Source organism: Silurus aristotelis, assembly GCF_946808225.1.
Source record: "Silurus aristotelis genome assembly, chromosome: 5".
NCBI classification, from domain to species: Eukaryota; Metazoa; Chordata; class Actinopteri; order Siluriformes; family Siluridae; genus Silurus; species Silurus aristotelis.
Window position 1 is genome coordinate 1,739,523 of NC_139578.1, and position 15,699 is coordinate 1,755,221.

Here is a 15,699-nt window from a genome sequence, read left to right on the forward strand (position 1 = left end):
GTGGAGAGAAATTAGCGTAGCTGCTGTTCATGATATTAACAGCACAAGTTGATAAGGTGCATGTGATCAGATGTTCTGGAGCACAAGGTTATGATGTGAGACGTATGTTATGTGTAGGCTTTGCTAAAAAGATATGTTTTTAATCTACACTTAAACTGGGTGAGTGTGTCTGAGCCCCGAACACTGTCAGGAAGACTATTCCAGAGTTTAGGAGCTAAATGTGAGAATGATCTACTGCCTTTAGTGGACTTTGCTATTCTAGGAACTACTAGAAGTAGAGTTTTGAGATCTCAGGGGGCGTGGCGGATTGTAGCGTGTTAAAAAACTGGAGAGATACATAGGAGCCAAACCATTTAGGGTTTTATAAGTAACAAGTAGTAGTTTGTAGTCTATTCGAAACTTAACAGGAAGCCAGTGTAGGGATGATAAGATTGGGGTTATATGATCATAATGTAATTCATTGATTGAACACCAGATGTCGCCAGTGTCCCAATTTGTAGCTGACACGTCGGTTACACACTGTATTGTATTGCGGAACTTCCACGTGATCTACAGCCGATAAGAACCTCAATACAGCCGTGTTCCTCACTGACACAGATCACAGATAAACGCAGTGTTTCCCTCCTATCAACTACATATGAAGAAAAATAAAGATGTTAAGGCTCCTAACTGAAAAAAAAAACTAAAATGTTCTGCAGATGTTCCTCAGCCATTTAAAGGAGCATCAACGGAGCAAAAAAACCCAACGCCCCCCCCAACACAAAAAAAAAAAAAAAAAAAAAAAACTGGCAAAATGTTGTAGAACTAAAGACTCTGGTAATCGGTTTCAGATTAATTTCATGCAGAAATCTGAAGGTTGTACAGAAAGCTGGAAGTGATGCTGAACACTGAAAGTTCTACCAAAAGTTAGAAGTGATCACGCAGGTGATACGGAAAGCCAGAGATGATCCAAAAATGTGGATGTGACGCAGAAACCTGTAAAAGATTATTCAGAAAGCTGGACATTCTACATGAAGTTTGTGGTTTTGCAGGAAGCAGGTGATTCTACAGGAAACTGGAGAACATCTTACAACTCAAATGATATAGATACACGAACGTCAGATCCTCATTGATCCTCATTTGTTTATCCAGTCTATCCATATACTTGCTACTACACACACACACACACACACACACACACACACACACACACACACACACACACACACACACACACACAGAAACAACAACAACAACACAAAAGGCACATTTACCAAAAAAACTCATACTGAGTTACTTGATTCTCTGTTCTATTCACCACCTAACATCCGACCACACGTGTGTGTGTGTGTGTGTGTGTGTGTGTGTGTGTGTGTGTGTGTGTGTGTGACTCAACAGTTTCGTGCCTGAAGAGCTGAGTGAGTGGTAAAACCAGATGGGGTGAGAAGATTTAGATGAATGTCATCCAGCTGGCAGCGTGAGCTCATTGCCCCGAATGCAATACTGTAGGCGTTTATTTTAAAAAATCGAATAACACATACATTCTAACTTCACACGCACAGACAGACACACACACACACACACACACACACACACACACACACACACACACACACACACACACACACACACACACACACATATATATATATAAAGCTGTACAAACCATGACAGTGAGTTCCCGTCATACACAAATCAAACAGTGTTCTGTTTTTCCAAAAGTATTATGTAACAGGATTATATACAGCTTCTTTCTAATACACGTAACAACCTCTCAGTTTTGTCAGTTGTGATGAACTTTCACATAGCAGAGAAATTGTTTTGTGTAAAAAAATCAAAATCAACAAACGAATACATAATGAAAGTTTGTGTGTAAAAACAATGAACAAATAAATAGTAAAGAAAATGTTTTCAGGTAAAAAAAAAAAAAAAAAAAAAAATGAGTAAAAGAAAATCAAATAAGTGAAAAAACAAATAAAACCTAAATATTTAGAAAAATTGTATAAAAAAAAAATTAGCAAAAAATAAATAAATAAACAATTTAGAAACAATTAGAAACAATTCAAGACAAATAAACAAACAAACAAAAAAAAGGAAATTCATTGCTGGTTAAGGAACCAATAAATCACTATACAAACCTGCAAAACAAACAAACAAATAAATCAATCAATAAATAAGAGGCAAAAAAGGTGGTAAATATTTGCCTTATTTTATATTTAAAAATCTACATTTTATTCATACAGGTTTGTTGCGTATTTGGGTTTTTTGCATGTTTGTGTGTTTGTGCCATGGTTAAAAACACGTTTGTGTTGCTTGACTTGTGTGTTCAGGAAACTAATAACAAATTAATGGAAAAAAACAAACAAACAAACAAACAAATACAAAATGTTCTGCTTTATATTTAACGGACCCGTGTGTTTGTGTGGACTTTGAAATAAATAAAACATTAAACAAACAAACAAATATACATACATATTTGTATACACATGCTGAGTTTGCTCTCACAGTTTTGCGGATGAAGATTTTTATAAGAAAGAAAGAAAGAAACAAATAAATGCATAATTTAAATTTTGCTAATTATTCTTTCAATTATTAAATATGTAAAGATGTAATCTTTCTTTTCTTTTTTTTTTTTTTTAATGCCCCAAGCAAACCTCCTCCCACCTCATCCCTGGTGAGATTTCTTGGTGAATTACAGAACACATTTTATTCATATCAAAGGTGAACCATGAGACAAAAGTGAAAAGAGAACAAACAATTCCAATTCCGAACTATATTTATTTTCTTAGGGTTTTTTTTTGTTGTTTGTTTGAATTCTTTTCTTTACTCTGTACTCATAACAGAATGCTGTCACACAAGTACACATTGTACTGCACTTTGTTGATGTTTCTCATGAACCTCGATTACACATCAGCTGTAATTCTTGGGGGGGGGGGGGGTGTGGAATAAGGAAAGCGTTCGGTTTGGGACACGCCTTAAAGATTTCTTCCGTTCAACGTCTGCACATCAAAAAATTAAAATAAAAAGACACAATTACACAACTCTTTATCATCAATCATCGATTGATCAATAACAACTTTCATTACGGGTGCACAGCAACAAAATGCAGCCGAGTGTAACATTGTGCGAACGAACCAAAGTAAATAAATAAATTATCAGAAACGTGTAAATATACAGATACAGTAACTGCGGGAGGTTTGGGAACACTTCAGTCTTCAGACTTCGTTTCTATGCAACAAACGCCATTAAAAGGCAAAAACACAAAAGAATTGGACAGCGAATGACTGGAGGAAAGTTCTGTGGAGACCAAATGTGACATTTTTGGTTTTAGAAGAATTTCTGCAAGATGATGTTGAAGGTCCCCTGGTGGTTTAGTGGTTAGGATGCGGCGCTCTCACCGCTGCGGCCCTGGCTCGATCCCCGGTCAGGGAACCAACCCCAGACACTTTTAGTGCCGGTCCCAAGCCCGGATAAATGGGAAGGGTTAATCTGCAAGATGATGTTGATGAGAAATAATATTAGCAGACTGCTTGACCCCCCACAGTCACACATGGAGGTGGACGCTGAAAGGTTTGGGGTTGTTTTGGAGCAGGAGAGGCTAGAATTTTTTTTCGGATGAAAGACTTCACCACCATGCAGTTTCCTCTGGACTGCGGCTCATTGAATCCGAACATGCAACAAGACGATGAGCTGAAGTGTACGTCCGAGTTCTGGAAGTGTTGTGAAAGCAAGCAGTCGCCTGGAGTGATATCTATCATGACCTGCCTAGTCATCACACCAAAATCCTCTTAAACTGCTCTGGATCACAAGAAAGAAATCTCCAATTAGTGTAGTACTTCTTTGGCAAGTTTTACAAGAGGCACAGCGAAAAAGTCTTTTTAACTAACTGTTTGGTGAAACTGTTTGTTACATAGAAACAAAAGGTTTGTGTCTCTCAAAAACCCGAGTCACATAAACTAGGATAAGCTATGAATACATAATTATATATAATTATAATGATCTAATAAACTAAAACAGAATTTACAGGGTGGAGCAGAACTGTTTGATGATGACAGGCAGTGTGCAATTTTTTAATGATTGTAGGGGAAAAAACTGGCCTTGGTGGCTGGGTGTGGTGCAAATGACTTTGCAGATCCTCCTTGACGGAAGAAGGTTAATATCGTCAATAGCAGGTAATTGGGTGCCAATAAGAAGTTGGGTGGTTTTTACCACCCTTTTATTATTAATTATTATTATTATTATTACAGTAGAACCCCGGACTTCAACGCTAATCCTTTCTAGCAGAGAGTTGAAATGCGATACGGTGGAAATCGAATTCATTTTTCCCATAATAAATAAATAAAATTGGATTAATCCGTTCTCGACCACCAAGTTATTACCCAGACTTTGCCTTTTTATACAAAACATTACACAGCAATCACAATTAAATAGTTCAGAGTTAAATATTATAATTTATTTAAAAAACACAACATTAAAAAGTGGCTGTATCTTGCCATTGATGATGATCTGTGGACATCGATATGGAGAGGAGGTATGGAGAGAGAGAGACTCATTGTTTTAAAGGGGAATCCCCTTCCATATAAAAAAAAAAAAAACGGTAGCTGCTTTTCAGGAGTTTTTTCACTTCTTTGTCTTTTTTCACTAGGACCTGGCTGGCAAAATCTCTTTTTTGAGTTCAATTGTTGTTTCTTGCTGTTTTTCTTTTCTGCTTGTCCTCAGTTTCTTTCCATGTTTTTTTAATCCAAAAATAATACAAAAGGCGACAAAAACTAGGATGAACGCCGACGGACCGAAACATGTTGTTCAACAAATGAATCATGCAGTTTATCGAATTCCAATGCGAAATTTACTCGAAATTTTGCGTCGAATTCCGATTACAATGAATACGGTTGAGTTCTATACGGATACGGGTTCTACTGTATTTTTTTTTTTTTTTTTTGGTGGTGGTGTTACTGTAATTGTTATTAGCAAACAATTGACATAAACTGTTGGATTAGACCAAATAGCTACTGAAGTATTTTTAACAACATAATTGGCATGTCATGCATTTGTGTGTGTTTACAAAGGTGTCATGTTATCATTTTCTAAAAAAAGCTTTGTGAAAAATTCCCTGTACAACTTGAAATGTATATTCTTACATTCCACTTCAGCACTAGAGCTGAACAAGAACAAAAAATTCAGTTACATTAGACCTTCCGCACACACACACACACACACACACACACACACACACACACACACACACACACACTCTTCTGAAAGTCCTTCCATTCACAATTATGGCATTTGGCAAACGCCTTTATCCAGAGCGACTTACAACTGAGTAATTCGAGGTTGTGGGGTTGGGGGAGGTTGCTGGGCCATAGAGCAAGGCCTGCTATGGGATTAAGGGCCTTGCTCAGGCCTTGCTCAAGGGCCCAGCAGTGGCAGCTTGGTAGTGTTGCGATTTGAACTAACACCCTCCTGATCCAAAGTCCAGTCTGAACCAATAAGCTACCACCTGCCTAATCCACCATATTGTGTTTAATAATCAATATTTAACATTTCAAACTTGCCGTTTTACATCTCGGGTTTCCAGACGGGGTTCCTGCATTTGTATTTTTATTATACAGCGAATTCCAGTTCTGCTGGTGGATCTGTTGCATTCTGTATAACCGAATTAAATGTCAATGACACAATTTGGGAATCTACTTTGGCAAGAAAGTCCAAGTGGTGTTCTACTCCAAAATGTAAACAATGACAGGAAGTAGCTCGGATCACGGTTTATGTTCATGAACATCACGCAAAGTTACATTATGCTTCGCATACATGGTATCTCCTGATGGACTCCTCTTGATGTAATTCCAGATCTTCCGAATCTACAAACCTTGGACTTTATCCCAAGAAACGAGTGCGTCACTGGGTTTCATATGCGCACACCTCCACTTATCCAATTACATCCCCGCATCAATTAATAGGGAACAGCACACCCTGGGGCATATGCTACCAAATATACAGCTGTGGTTAAAAAAAATAATGTCTCTTGTTACTCCATCTGCCATGGAGATATCAAGTTCAGGGTGTTTATTCATCCGTTCTTTTTGTATTTTTGTTTTCTTGGTGCAGTAGGCAAGGTGGCGTGGGACAATTCAGACTTCAGTACTTTTCTGCACCAAGCAAGTAAACCGGAGGAATTAATATGTATGTGAATAATAAATCTGTTCATCATACAACGATTCTTCAGGTGCACTTTGAACAAGTTGCTAATGAAGCTCATGAGCTAGCAGCATGAAAGTTCATGTCCGTGCTCCTTATAACTCAGTTATGGACACTCATCACATTTCCATATCATATCAACAAAGCCCTTCCTGTGTGAGGACCCAGGTTTCTCTTTTTCTCTTCCCAAAACATGACCACCATCTGTTTCTTTTTGGACACATCACCATGGCAACTCTGTGGCCACATCTGGGACTGTGCAGATGGCCAGCATATTTTGAGGAACTGTGGTGTTTAGAGGCGTTCATGCTCCTGGACAGCCTGTTACGTAGCAATTTTTAAAAAGTCACAGCTTACAAAAGAGTGAACTGAAATTTCTTTAAATGTGAAACATTTTAAGTGAGCATCAGAACTGGATTATGGAGCGGTGGAAAACAATGGCCTGGTTTAATGAATCTTGTTTTCTTTTACATTATGTGGATGGCTGGGTGCATGTGTTGCTTACCTGGCGAAGAAATGGTACTCGGGTACAGAAGGCAAGCCGGTGGAGGCAGTGTGATTCTTCAGTGATGTTCTGCTAGAAAACCTTAAGTGTTGGCACTCATTTGGGTGTGTGGACCTGTACCACCTACCTACACATTATTGCTGGCCAAGTTACACTTCAGACCAACCAGCAAAAATGGTGATTTGAGGACCAATAAATCAAGGTGTTGAATCGGCCACCAATTTCAAATCTGTGCTGGACAACAAGTTCGATCCATGAAGGGCCTACTTCACAACTTACAGGACCTTCAAGGATCTGCTGCCAGATAACACAGCACTCATTCAGAGATCTTGTGGAGTTCAGGCCTTAATTGGCCGATGCTGTTTTAGGGGGATCTGCACAATACCAGGTAGCTGTGTTTTTTGTATGTTACAGCACATCCCTGTTTGTTAGGAATGATACTTGCCACAGCTTGCTTGGAATCATGGTGCAGATCACATGCACAGTGCTTCGAACTATAAGGAACACAGGGTGTGTTCATTTCAGACTGAAACTTTGTCAGGGTTTTTTTTCTCTCTCAATAATACCTCACCGCACACGGAACAAAACCAGACTGACCACCTTGTGAGAAGCCGCTGATTGTGCCACATCAAGTCAAGTTTATTTCTATAGCGCTTTTCACAACAGACATTGCCTCAAAGCAGCTTTACAGAGTTTAAGAGTTAAGTTGAATGGTGTGTGTTTATCTGGCAGCAGCCATGGCGACTGTGGCAAGAAAAACCCATGGAATCCATCCTCGTTTGGATGATATCAAGAGTGTGATTATAGTCTTTAAAACAATACAGAACACTGGAGAGTGTGAACTAACATGATCAATTTTATTTCTACAGTCTTATACAATCAGTTAAGATTATGGAAGCAGGAGCTAAAGAGCAACTTATAAAATAGCTCAACATTTGAAATCATCATATATCCAACACCAGCTTCTCTTGTGTGTGTGTGTGTGTGTGTGTGTGTGTGTGTGAGAATAAGCTCTTCGGTTAAAATGCCAGTGTTGGCAAAAATGACTTGCCAACTGTTTAGTAACCTGTTACAGATTCCTGAAATTTTCCCATTGAGTACTGACTGAAAGACATCCATTGACGTCTAATATTGGCCCGAGTCAGTTCATTGTCATTTGTTTGCTTTTGCTTTGTCCTAGAATCAACCTTTACAAAGGAAATACACTTCTTTTTTTATCTTGACATCTTGCAGATAAAATCTAGACATCCAACTGATATCAGTCCTGAGAATTTATCGGGTAACATAGAGGTGGAGGAGACAAAAGGTTATTTTCAAAAACCAGGATGAGGAAATGCAGTGAAAAAAGTTAAAGCAGAGATACTATTTCGAAAATAGTTCAGTGTCACAGAATGTTACTGAATAAATCAGATGGACTGACTAATAGAACTGTTGTCTGTTTGTGTGAAAATCTTCTAATTAATTAACATTCACATGTAAAAGAACTTCTTCTTTTGTGTTCTCCCATTAGGGGGCGCCACAGCGGATCATCCATCTCCATACCCTATCCTCTACATCTGCCTATTTCACACAAACTACCTGCATGTCTTCCCTCACCACATCCATTAACCCCCTCCTGGTCTTCCTCTTTTCCTCCTTCCTGGTGGCTCCATCCTCAGAATTCTTCTACTGATATACCCCATGTTCCTCCTCTGCACATGTCCAAACCATCTCAAGCACACCTCCCTCACCTTGTCTGCAAAACGTCCTACATGCGCTGTCTCTCTAATAAACTCATTTCTAATCCTGTCCATCGTCGTCACTCCTAACGAAAACCTCAACATCTTCAGCTCTGCTACCTCCAGCTCCACTTCCTTTCTTTTACTCAATGCCACTGTCTTTAAACCATACAACATCGCAGGTCTCACCACAGTCCTTTGTAAAAGAACAATGAGAGCAATTCTAACCATAAAAAAAAAATGTATAATACATTTACCATAAAAGTGTCATAGAGATATTTCATTATGTGTACACCCGACAACAGTCCAAAAATAGAAGGCAAGAAAGTTCAGTGCAGCTCCTCCACATTTTTCAGTGTCAAAAAAACTCACTATACCAGGGTTGCCATGACTGTGATATTTACCCCTATTGTGGGATAGATTCTTATCGGTAGAAGAATACTGAGGATAGAGTTGCCAGGCAGGAGGAAAAGAGGAAGGCCAAGGAAAGGGTTTAAGGACGTGATAAGGGAAGACATGCAGGTGGTTGATTTGAAAGAGGTAGTTGTAGAGGACAAAATATCTTCAAAGCGATATGGAGACAGAGGATCTGCTGTGGTGACCCCAAATGGGAGTAGCCAGAAATGTGTCCAAAGAAAAGCTTGTTGGGGGACTATAATCGATCCCCCCTCACCTGTTTTTCTTCCAAATAAAACATCAACCATCAGCGTTTGCCATTCACCTCATTCACACACACATTACAACAGGTCACCATTCAGCATGCGACTGTTTTCCTTGCCAAAGATAACAAACCAGCAGATGTACATCCCAATAAGTGTAACATTTGAAGACTGAGATCTTGTGACCAAAACCGATTTCATTTTAAACTCCCACAATCTTCCTCTGATTTGAGCCTTTGAGTGCAAGAGAGAGTAAAACAGAAGAGATGGCAGGAAGCCAATGCAGTTGCCAAGGTTTCACTAAGAGATCCATCGGGTCCCCATTCGAGGTCCTTCTGTGTCCACTTAATGTCCTCGCTGAATACTGTGTTCCTATTAGGCGCCGCCGCTATTCGTACTATTTCCCTGACATACTTCACTACTTTTGTGAATCCTTCAGCACTCTGAAGTCAGAGCGTCCCTGAGGAGAAAATCTAATCCTCCTACTTTCTTTAGTCACTATAGTCGGATAGCTGACAGAGTTTGTGTTGGGAGAGGATAAAGCACTACATTAAGAGGGATTTTTGAACAATATAAAAACAAGAAATGGTTTCGCTAGAATCATCTTGTTTTAGCATCATCGCTCCTTATTTTTCGTCCTGGACTTTATTTAGTGTTTATGAAAATAATGGGTGGATTTAGTGGAAAGGATAAAAATGGCTTTCACTGTTTTTTTGTCAGTGCAAACAGAAATTCTGAGTAAATATGTGTAATAAAAAAGATTTTTTTTTTATTGTTTGTGATTTTTTTTGTCCTTCATTACAACCAATGATCTACCCCCCGCCCCGAACAAGGCACTTAAACATATTTTCCCATTATAACAAACCAACAAAAAAAATACACATTGATTGCTGCGATACAGACATTAGAAATGGACCCCAAAACCCAAGGAAAACATTAGTCTGTAACATAAGTAAAAAAATATTCCCTGCACGGTCTTAATATTAATATCAAAAGGCATAAAATAAATATGGTAAATTTCCCACAAACTAGTAGGTTTCCATTCCTTCCATTCTGTTTACACCAAAAGCCTTGAGGCATCACACATTTATCAAGAAATGTATTAGAATATATATATATATATATATATATATATATATATATATATATATATATATATATATATATATATATATATATATATATATATATATTCTAAAGCAATCTCAGATTCCTGAGTTCATATCCTGGCACAGTTTAAGACAACAAATTTTGTTTTGGTCAAAACAATACCAGAAAATAAAGCATGATACAATTCTAATTCCTTCGCTTATCGAAAGTTTGAGTTTCAGACCTTGGGTAAGGTTAATAAACTCTTCTTCAAGTCCCTCACCTCCCACATTGTCCGAGCACGTACATATCCAAGTACAGACATGGCATGACGGCAGTAGTCCTCCGCCTGACGAATTTGCTGCAGGTTGAGAACGGTTCTCCAGGAGCTAGCAGCCATAGTCGCGTTCCTGGACGAAACTTGAAAAGGCAGGGCAGAGTTACTGTGACCACTAGTCATGTTCATGACAAAAGCTTCCATGTCATGACTAGCTGTCAGGTTTACAAAGCCGTAAACCTGCTTCAAGGTCCTGATTGGGTTTTCCACTAAGTCCTCGTATCGCACAAGAAAGTACTTTCCTTTGAGCCAGTCGGGACTGCTAAGGACAGTATTCAGAGTCTTGGACATGTGCTCGCAAATCACTTCCATGGCCGTGACAGCATGGTAGTCAGCGTCTCTCCGGAAGCCTTTAGGGTTGTGGAAAGCCATCGGTATGTGACGCATCATCGGGTCCCTGCTCCGAATCACCTGGAGGTTCTCGCGAATCAGGCCGTGCTTGGATTTGATTCTGGAGTTGGCCATAGCTCGGGGGTCCCGCACCAAGTGGACAACTTTCAGATCTAGCGAGGGGTCCATTATCAAAGGAGCTAAGACATTTATGTCCAAAACACGTACTCCTTTAATCACAACAGTGTCATATTTCAGGCACTGCTCCTCCAACGCTTCAAGGCTTCGAAGTGGACAGTTTTTACACACTGTTTCATCAACCAGTCCCACTATGTCCTTCCTATAATATGAGCAAAGTGGATAGGAGCAGATTACTTTATTAAATGGGGCACCAAAGATATCTTGAGTGCTTATATTCTTCCCAAGTTCAGTGTTGTACAGCTGAAAAATGGAGAAATCACACCTGTACAGAGCACTAAGCATGTCCCTTTCTGCTCCTTGGAGGGTCAAGGCATCTCCAGGGTAGAGCTTCTGCCAAATGTGCCACAGTGGTTCGTACAAAAAGAACACTCCGGGGTTTTGGTTGAAAAGTTCCCCGAAGAATGACGAGCCAGAGCGCCAGGTGGTTAACACGTACACGAGTTGGCGTCTCCTCACCTGCGGGGAGTTGTAGAGCAAATTAAAGTTCAGTCTGCTCTTTGAGTTCAAGTTATTGCTCACCTGCAGACTGCACGGTTGCGTTTCATTGGCCCATTTGTAGTTAGCCAGGTTGAGCATTGTCAACGCCACGAGTACAAAGTAGGCAAGAAACACGATGATCTTCTTCCGAAGCAGCACCTTGATGACCAAGCCGGGGTTGGCGATTATCCTGGTGTTGCTCCTGCAGTACGTTCTGGGCTTCTTTCCGAACGCCTTGTCCCATGACGGTTTAGGAAAGAATGGATTTTTTTTCATTTAGGACTGGATTGTATATAGATATATATTACAATCCGATTCGTGTTGAGGCAGATTTACGTTAAAGTCAAGTATAAGAATGATGACGAGTCCTAACTGGGCCTATTCAATCAATATCGATGAGGCTTCACGAAAACCTTCCAAATGAGAACCTGGACAAGTTAAGATTGTGTCGATACAACCCAGATTTTTGGTACTGCTCAAAAAATAAAGCGAAATCAAATCTGCAGCTTTGCCTGTACCATGCAGCATCCCTGAGCTTTTTTTTCTTATACCTTACAATGAGGCACTAGATTAAGAAATCGAAAGCCGGTGTTACAAAACCAACATCCCTGTGCATCATGAGTCCTGGTGAAAGAGAGAACATTCCAGAAAGCACATTTCTGGTGAAGGATAACGGCGCCGGATGACAGAAACGACTCCCTCTCTCAGCCTCCTGTTTACTACTTTACACTAGCTGGGAGAATTCAATCAGAGCTCTGGAGAAGCACAAGTCCCGCCTTCTTTACACAGCGATTGGTGGAAAAGGAACGCCGGGCGGGGGAGAATAGGGGAACGTGATTTGGCTGGAATACGCGTGCGTCAAAACTGCACGGCAAATGTGGAAACACGTTGATGTGCCCGAATGGAAGAGATATCCTTTTTGGTTAACCTTAAAAGTATTGCATATAATAATAATAATAATAATAATAATAATAATAATAATAATAAACATTTGTCGACATTATATATGTTTGATATGATGTTTTTCATTCATTCACACATTTTGTACTTCTAGAAGATGTCTGTACTCTTTTCTTGTGCAAGAGCGACATCTTCTGTACAAATGGAGACCTGCTGTAAAAATTGGGCTTTTTAGAATCTACACACACACACACACACACACACACACACACACACACACACACACACACACACAGCTCATAAAATGCACGAAAAGAAGCCGAATATTTATTTATAGGCCCTTAACATCCCAGAAGACCTGAAGAGAAGATTTTAATCTTTTGGCTCATGAATCTAAACATGAAGCTGTACCTGACTGTGTTTAACTGGATTAGACTGGACATGTGTCACTGGCCAGATTGGGGTTGTGTGTGCGTGGACTCTCTTTTTTTTACAGCAGGTCTTTATCCACCAGTCCTTCAACCTCAAGGAGAACAATATTAACACTACAGCCGTTTCTTGACACGTCCTGGTGCGGATTATTATGATGGACGCTGGGCAGTTCCTTTGAGAGTTTTTCCTGGGCTAGGAAGTTAGAATGTTAGAAATAACATCAAACAAATATCCAAATTTTTTTTGCAAATGATTTCCCTAAATTCTTTACTAATGAAGGAAAGGTGGTGTGGATAGAAATGTTAATACACACCGGGACCAGTTGAGGGCGCTGCCTCAACGCCACATACACTCTCCTATACAACTCATCTTATTATTACGTCTTTACCTTTTTATAAGATACACAAGAAATAACATTTCATAGTTTCCATCAACCCATAATGCTAGCTTTTCTTTCAAATTTATTTTTAAGTATGTCCGAGACCAAATCAATTACTAAAGTCTAACTTAGATGTAATAATGTGTGCGAGCTACACACGTGTTTTGCCAGTCGAACATGGCTGTAGCAGTTTCCCTCTGACCAACCAATCAGAGGATGGAAAAATATTCTCGGCCAGCTAGCTGCCCTGTGAGGCGAATCTGAAATCTGATTGGTTGAAGAAACAAACTCATTTCTTAAAGAGACTGTGGTAAAAAGGCCAGCATTACTGACTTTGAAGGCCCTGGGCAGATTAGATTGACATGACAGCACATAGAGGCTGAAATCAGATTGGACAAAAAAAATCTAACATCCACGTACTGAAAGCAGTGCAGCCAAGAGAAATACTATGAAATGAAAAGAATAAACTGTTTTGAATAAATGAATACAATTTCATGGTACAAATATTGTAATTGTACAATATTACACTGCAGGTTGTAAATGTAGGTCAGTGCTTCTGATAGTGTTTAGGCCAGCAGAGAAGGCTTTGCTGGCCCTGACGGCCCACCACTGATACCATTGTATATGATTTTAATGCATGATGTGGAGGTGGAGGTGAAGCTGGGAGCATTACGATGGTGTAAGGCTTCACACATAGCCATGAATTATCATCTTATACCATGATCACTTCCCAGCGTTGACAACTTCAAGCTGCCATTGATGTTTGCAGTGCAGAAATGACTGAATGGATCAAAATACACAAAATGTTCCTTACGCATTGTACATATGGCTTGTTACATACAAATTCTGCTGCTCCAATTCACACCCAGAGATAAAATAGTACCATTCATTTTTATAAGCTGTTATTCGAGAGATTGTGTGAATGATTAGCCTCTGTCCAACCTTTCTACTAATAATGAAGCTGTTGGAATTAAAGCCTGGTGCTGGATTTCATTATATTTCTCATTTGAACATTTCCTTCTCCAGTTCATTAAAATTCATCTTGTGCCTCGTGAGTTGTTTATTGAAAAATTCAATGCATTTAGTATACTGGAACTAATACCTAGCGCATTTTTTTTTTTTGTGGAATCATTCGAGCCAATCATTCCAATTTGTCTCTTTAATTAATTATCTAATTTGCATAGAATTCATTAATTTCAATATTTGCCATATGGCCACTTAAAAAACTGCAAACTGCAGAGAAATTAGTTAAAGTTAACACCTTATTGGCATTATGCAGAATTCTACTCCATATATTTAAGTGCAGGCCAGCAGGGGAATCATGTAAGTAACAAGAATCCAGCTAGAAATATTATTTATTTCAGGCTTCTGCTTTTTGGAAATGAGCTCATTCAAAGCAGCATCGCTCAGACCTGGCACCTTTCCCTAAAAGGCAACAATCGAGTGTTGCCTTTGCTTTTTGTGGAGTTGGAGTTGGTAAGCAAAATGGAGAGGCTTGCTGGGATTTTCTTTGCAAATGCTAACTGTCTTTTAGGAAGCTTTGAAAAGTAAGCAATGTCTAGTAGAAGCATGCTACGCAAAGATTTTGCTAACACTATGTAATAGATTATTATTTTGATACCACAGCAATTTCACGGTTGCTTTACTTTACCCATTTACAGTTACACCATATGGACACCAGATAAATATTGGGATATTTTACTTTCCCAGCTATATGTTCTTCCCCAAGCTCGTTAATACAAAAATTGGTGCCACACAATTGTATCGGATGTCTTTGGATGCAGAGCATTACATTTTCCCTGCACTTGAACTAGGAGACCCAAACCCCTGTGCACAAATATCCATGAAGAGGTGCTTTACATGGGTTAGAGTGAAAGATCTTCTCTTATGGAAGTTTAAACCCTGCTAAAAACCTTTGGGATGAATGTGAACGCTGCCTGCACCCCAGGCCTCCTCACCTCAACTTCATCAATACCTGACTTTACAAACACTCTTGTGGCTAAATGAAATCTCCACAGATCTCTACAAAATCTAATGGAACATCTTAGCAGAGGTTTAAAGGTTACTCTATAGGGACTACATGTGGGATGTTTAGAAAGCACATACCAATCTTATGCTCAGGTGTCCACACATTTTTGTTCAAATAGTGTATATTTCATGTTGTGAAACTTGTAAAACAAGTGAGCTCCTTGTATTATCAATTAATTACCAATTAACAATCAGTCAATTCATTAGCAACTCAAAGACTCAAAGATATGCAAAGAAACATCTCCACATAAATATTTTTCTAAAATATGTTTAAGTGGCGTGTCCTCCATATAAGTTCTTGTGCACCTTGCCACAGGTGCTGCTATAAAAAGCGAATCAACACCTTCTGACCAATCAGAATCCAGGAACAGTCATAATGTTAACGGTCTACACTTCCAAGTGCTCCATCTGTCCCCAGTTAAAAGCAATCAAAGGCCACAGGGTTTCACCTGCAGGAAGGTGCTCGGTAA

The 15,699-nt window shown here is 39.3% G+C and overlaps 1 protein-coding gene across 2 annotated transcripts; it reads right to left on the reverse strand.

Moving 5' to 3' along the window:
- Window positions 1-10,201: 10,201 nt before the first annotated feature.
- Window positions 10,202-12,223, reverse strand: chst2a (carbohydrate (N-acetylglucosamine-6-O) sulfotransferase 2a). Of its 2 annotated transcripts, XM_083541131.1 has the most exons (2): window positions 11,276-12,223; window positions 10,202-11,152 (listed from the first exon to the last, which is right to left on the reverse strand). In XM_083541131.1, exons 1-2 carry the CDS (start codon window positions 11,764-11,766, stop codon window positions 10,384-10,386), a joined length of 1,260 nt encoding a protein of 419 aa, XP_083397257.1. In that variant the 5' UTR covers window positions 11,767-12,223; the 3' UTR covers window positions 10,202-10,383. The 2 variants fall into 2 exon arrangements, with proteins under 2 accessions (XP_083397257.1, XP_083397256.1); XM_083541130.1 differs by having other exon boundaries at window positions 10,202-12,223.
- Window positions 12,224-15,699: the final 3,476 nt, after the last annotated feature.

Excerpts from the sequence above, each read along its gene's own strand:
- chst2a (XM_083541130.1), bottom strand. The coding sequence starts at position 11,766 with ATGAAAAAAAATCCATTCTTTCCTAAACCGTCATGGGACAAGGCGTTC.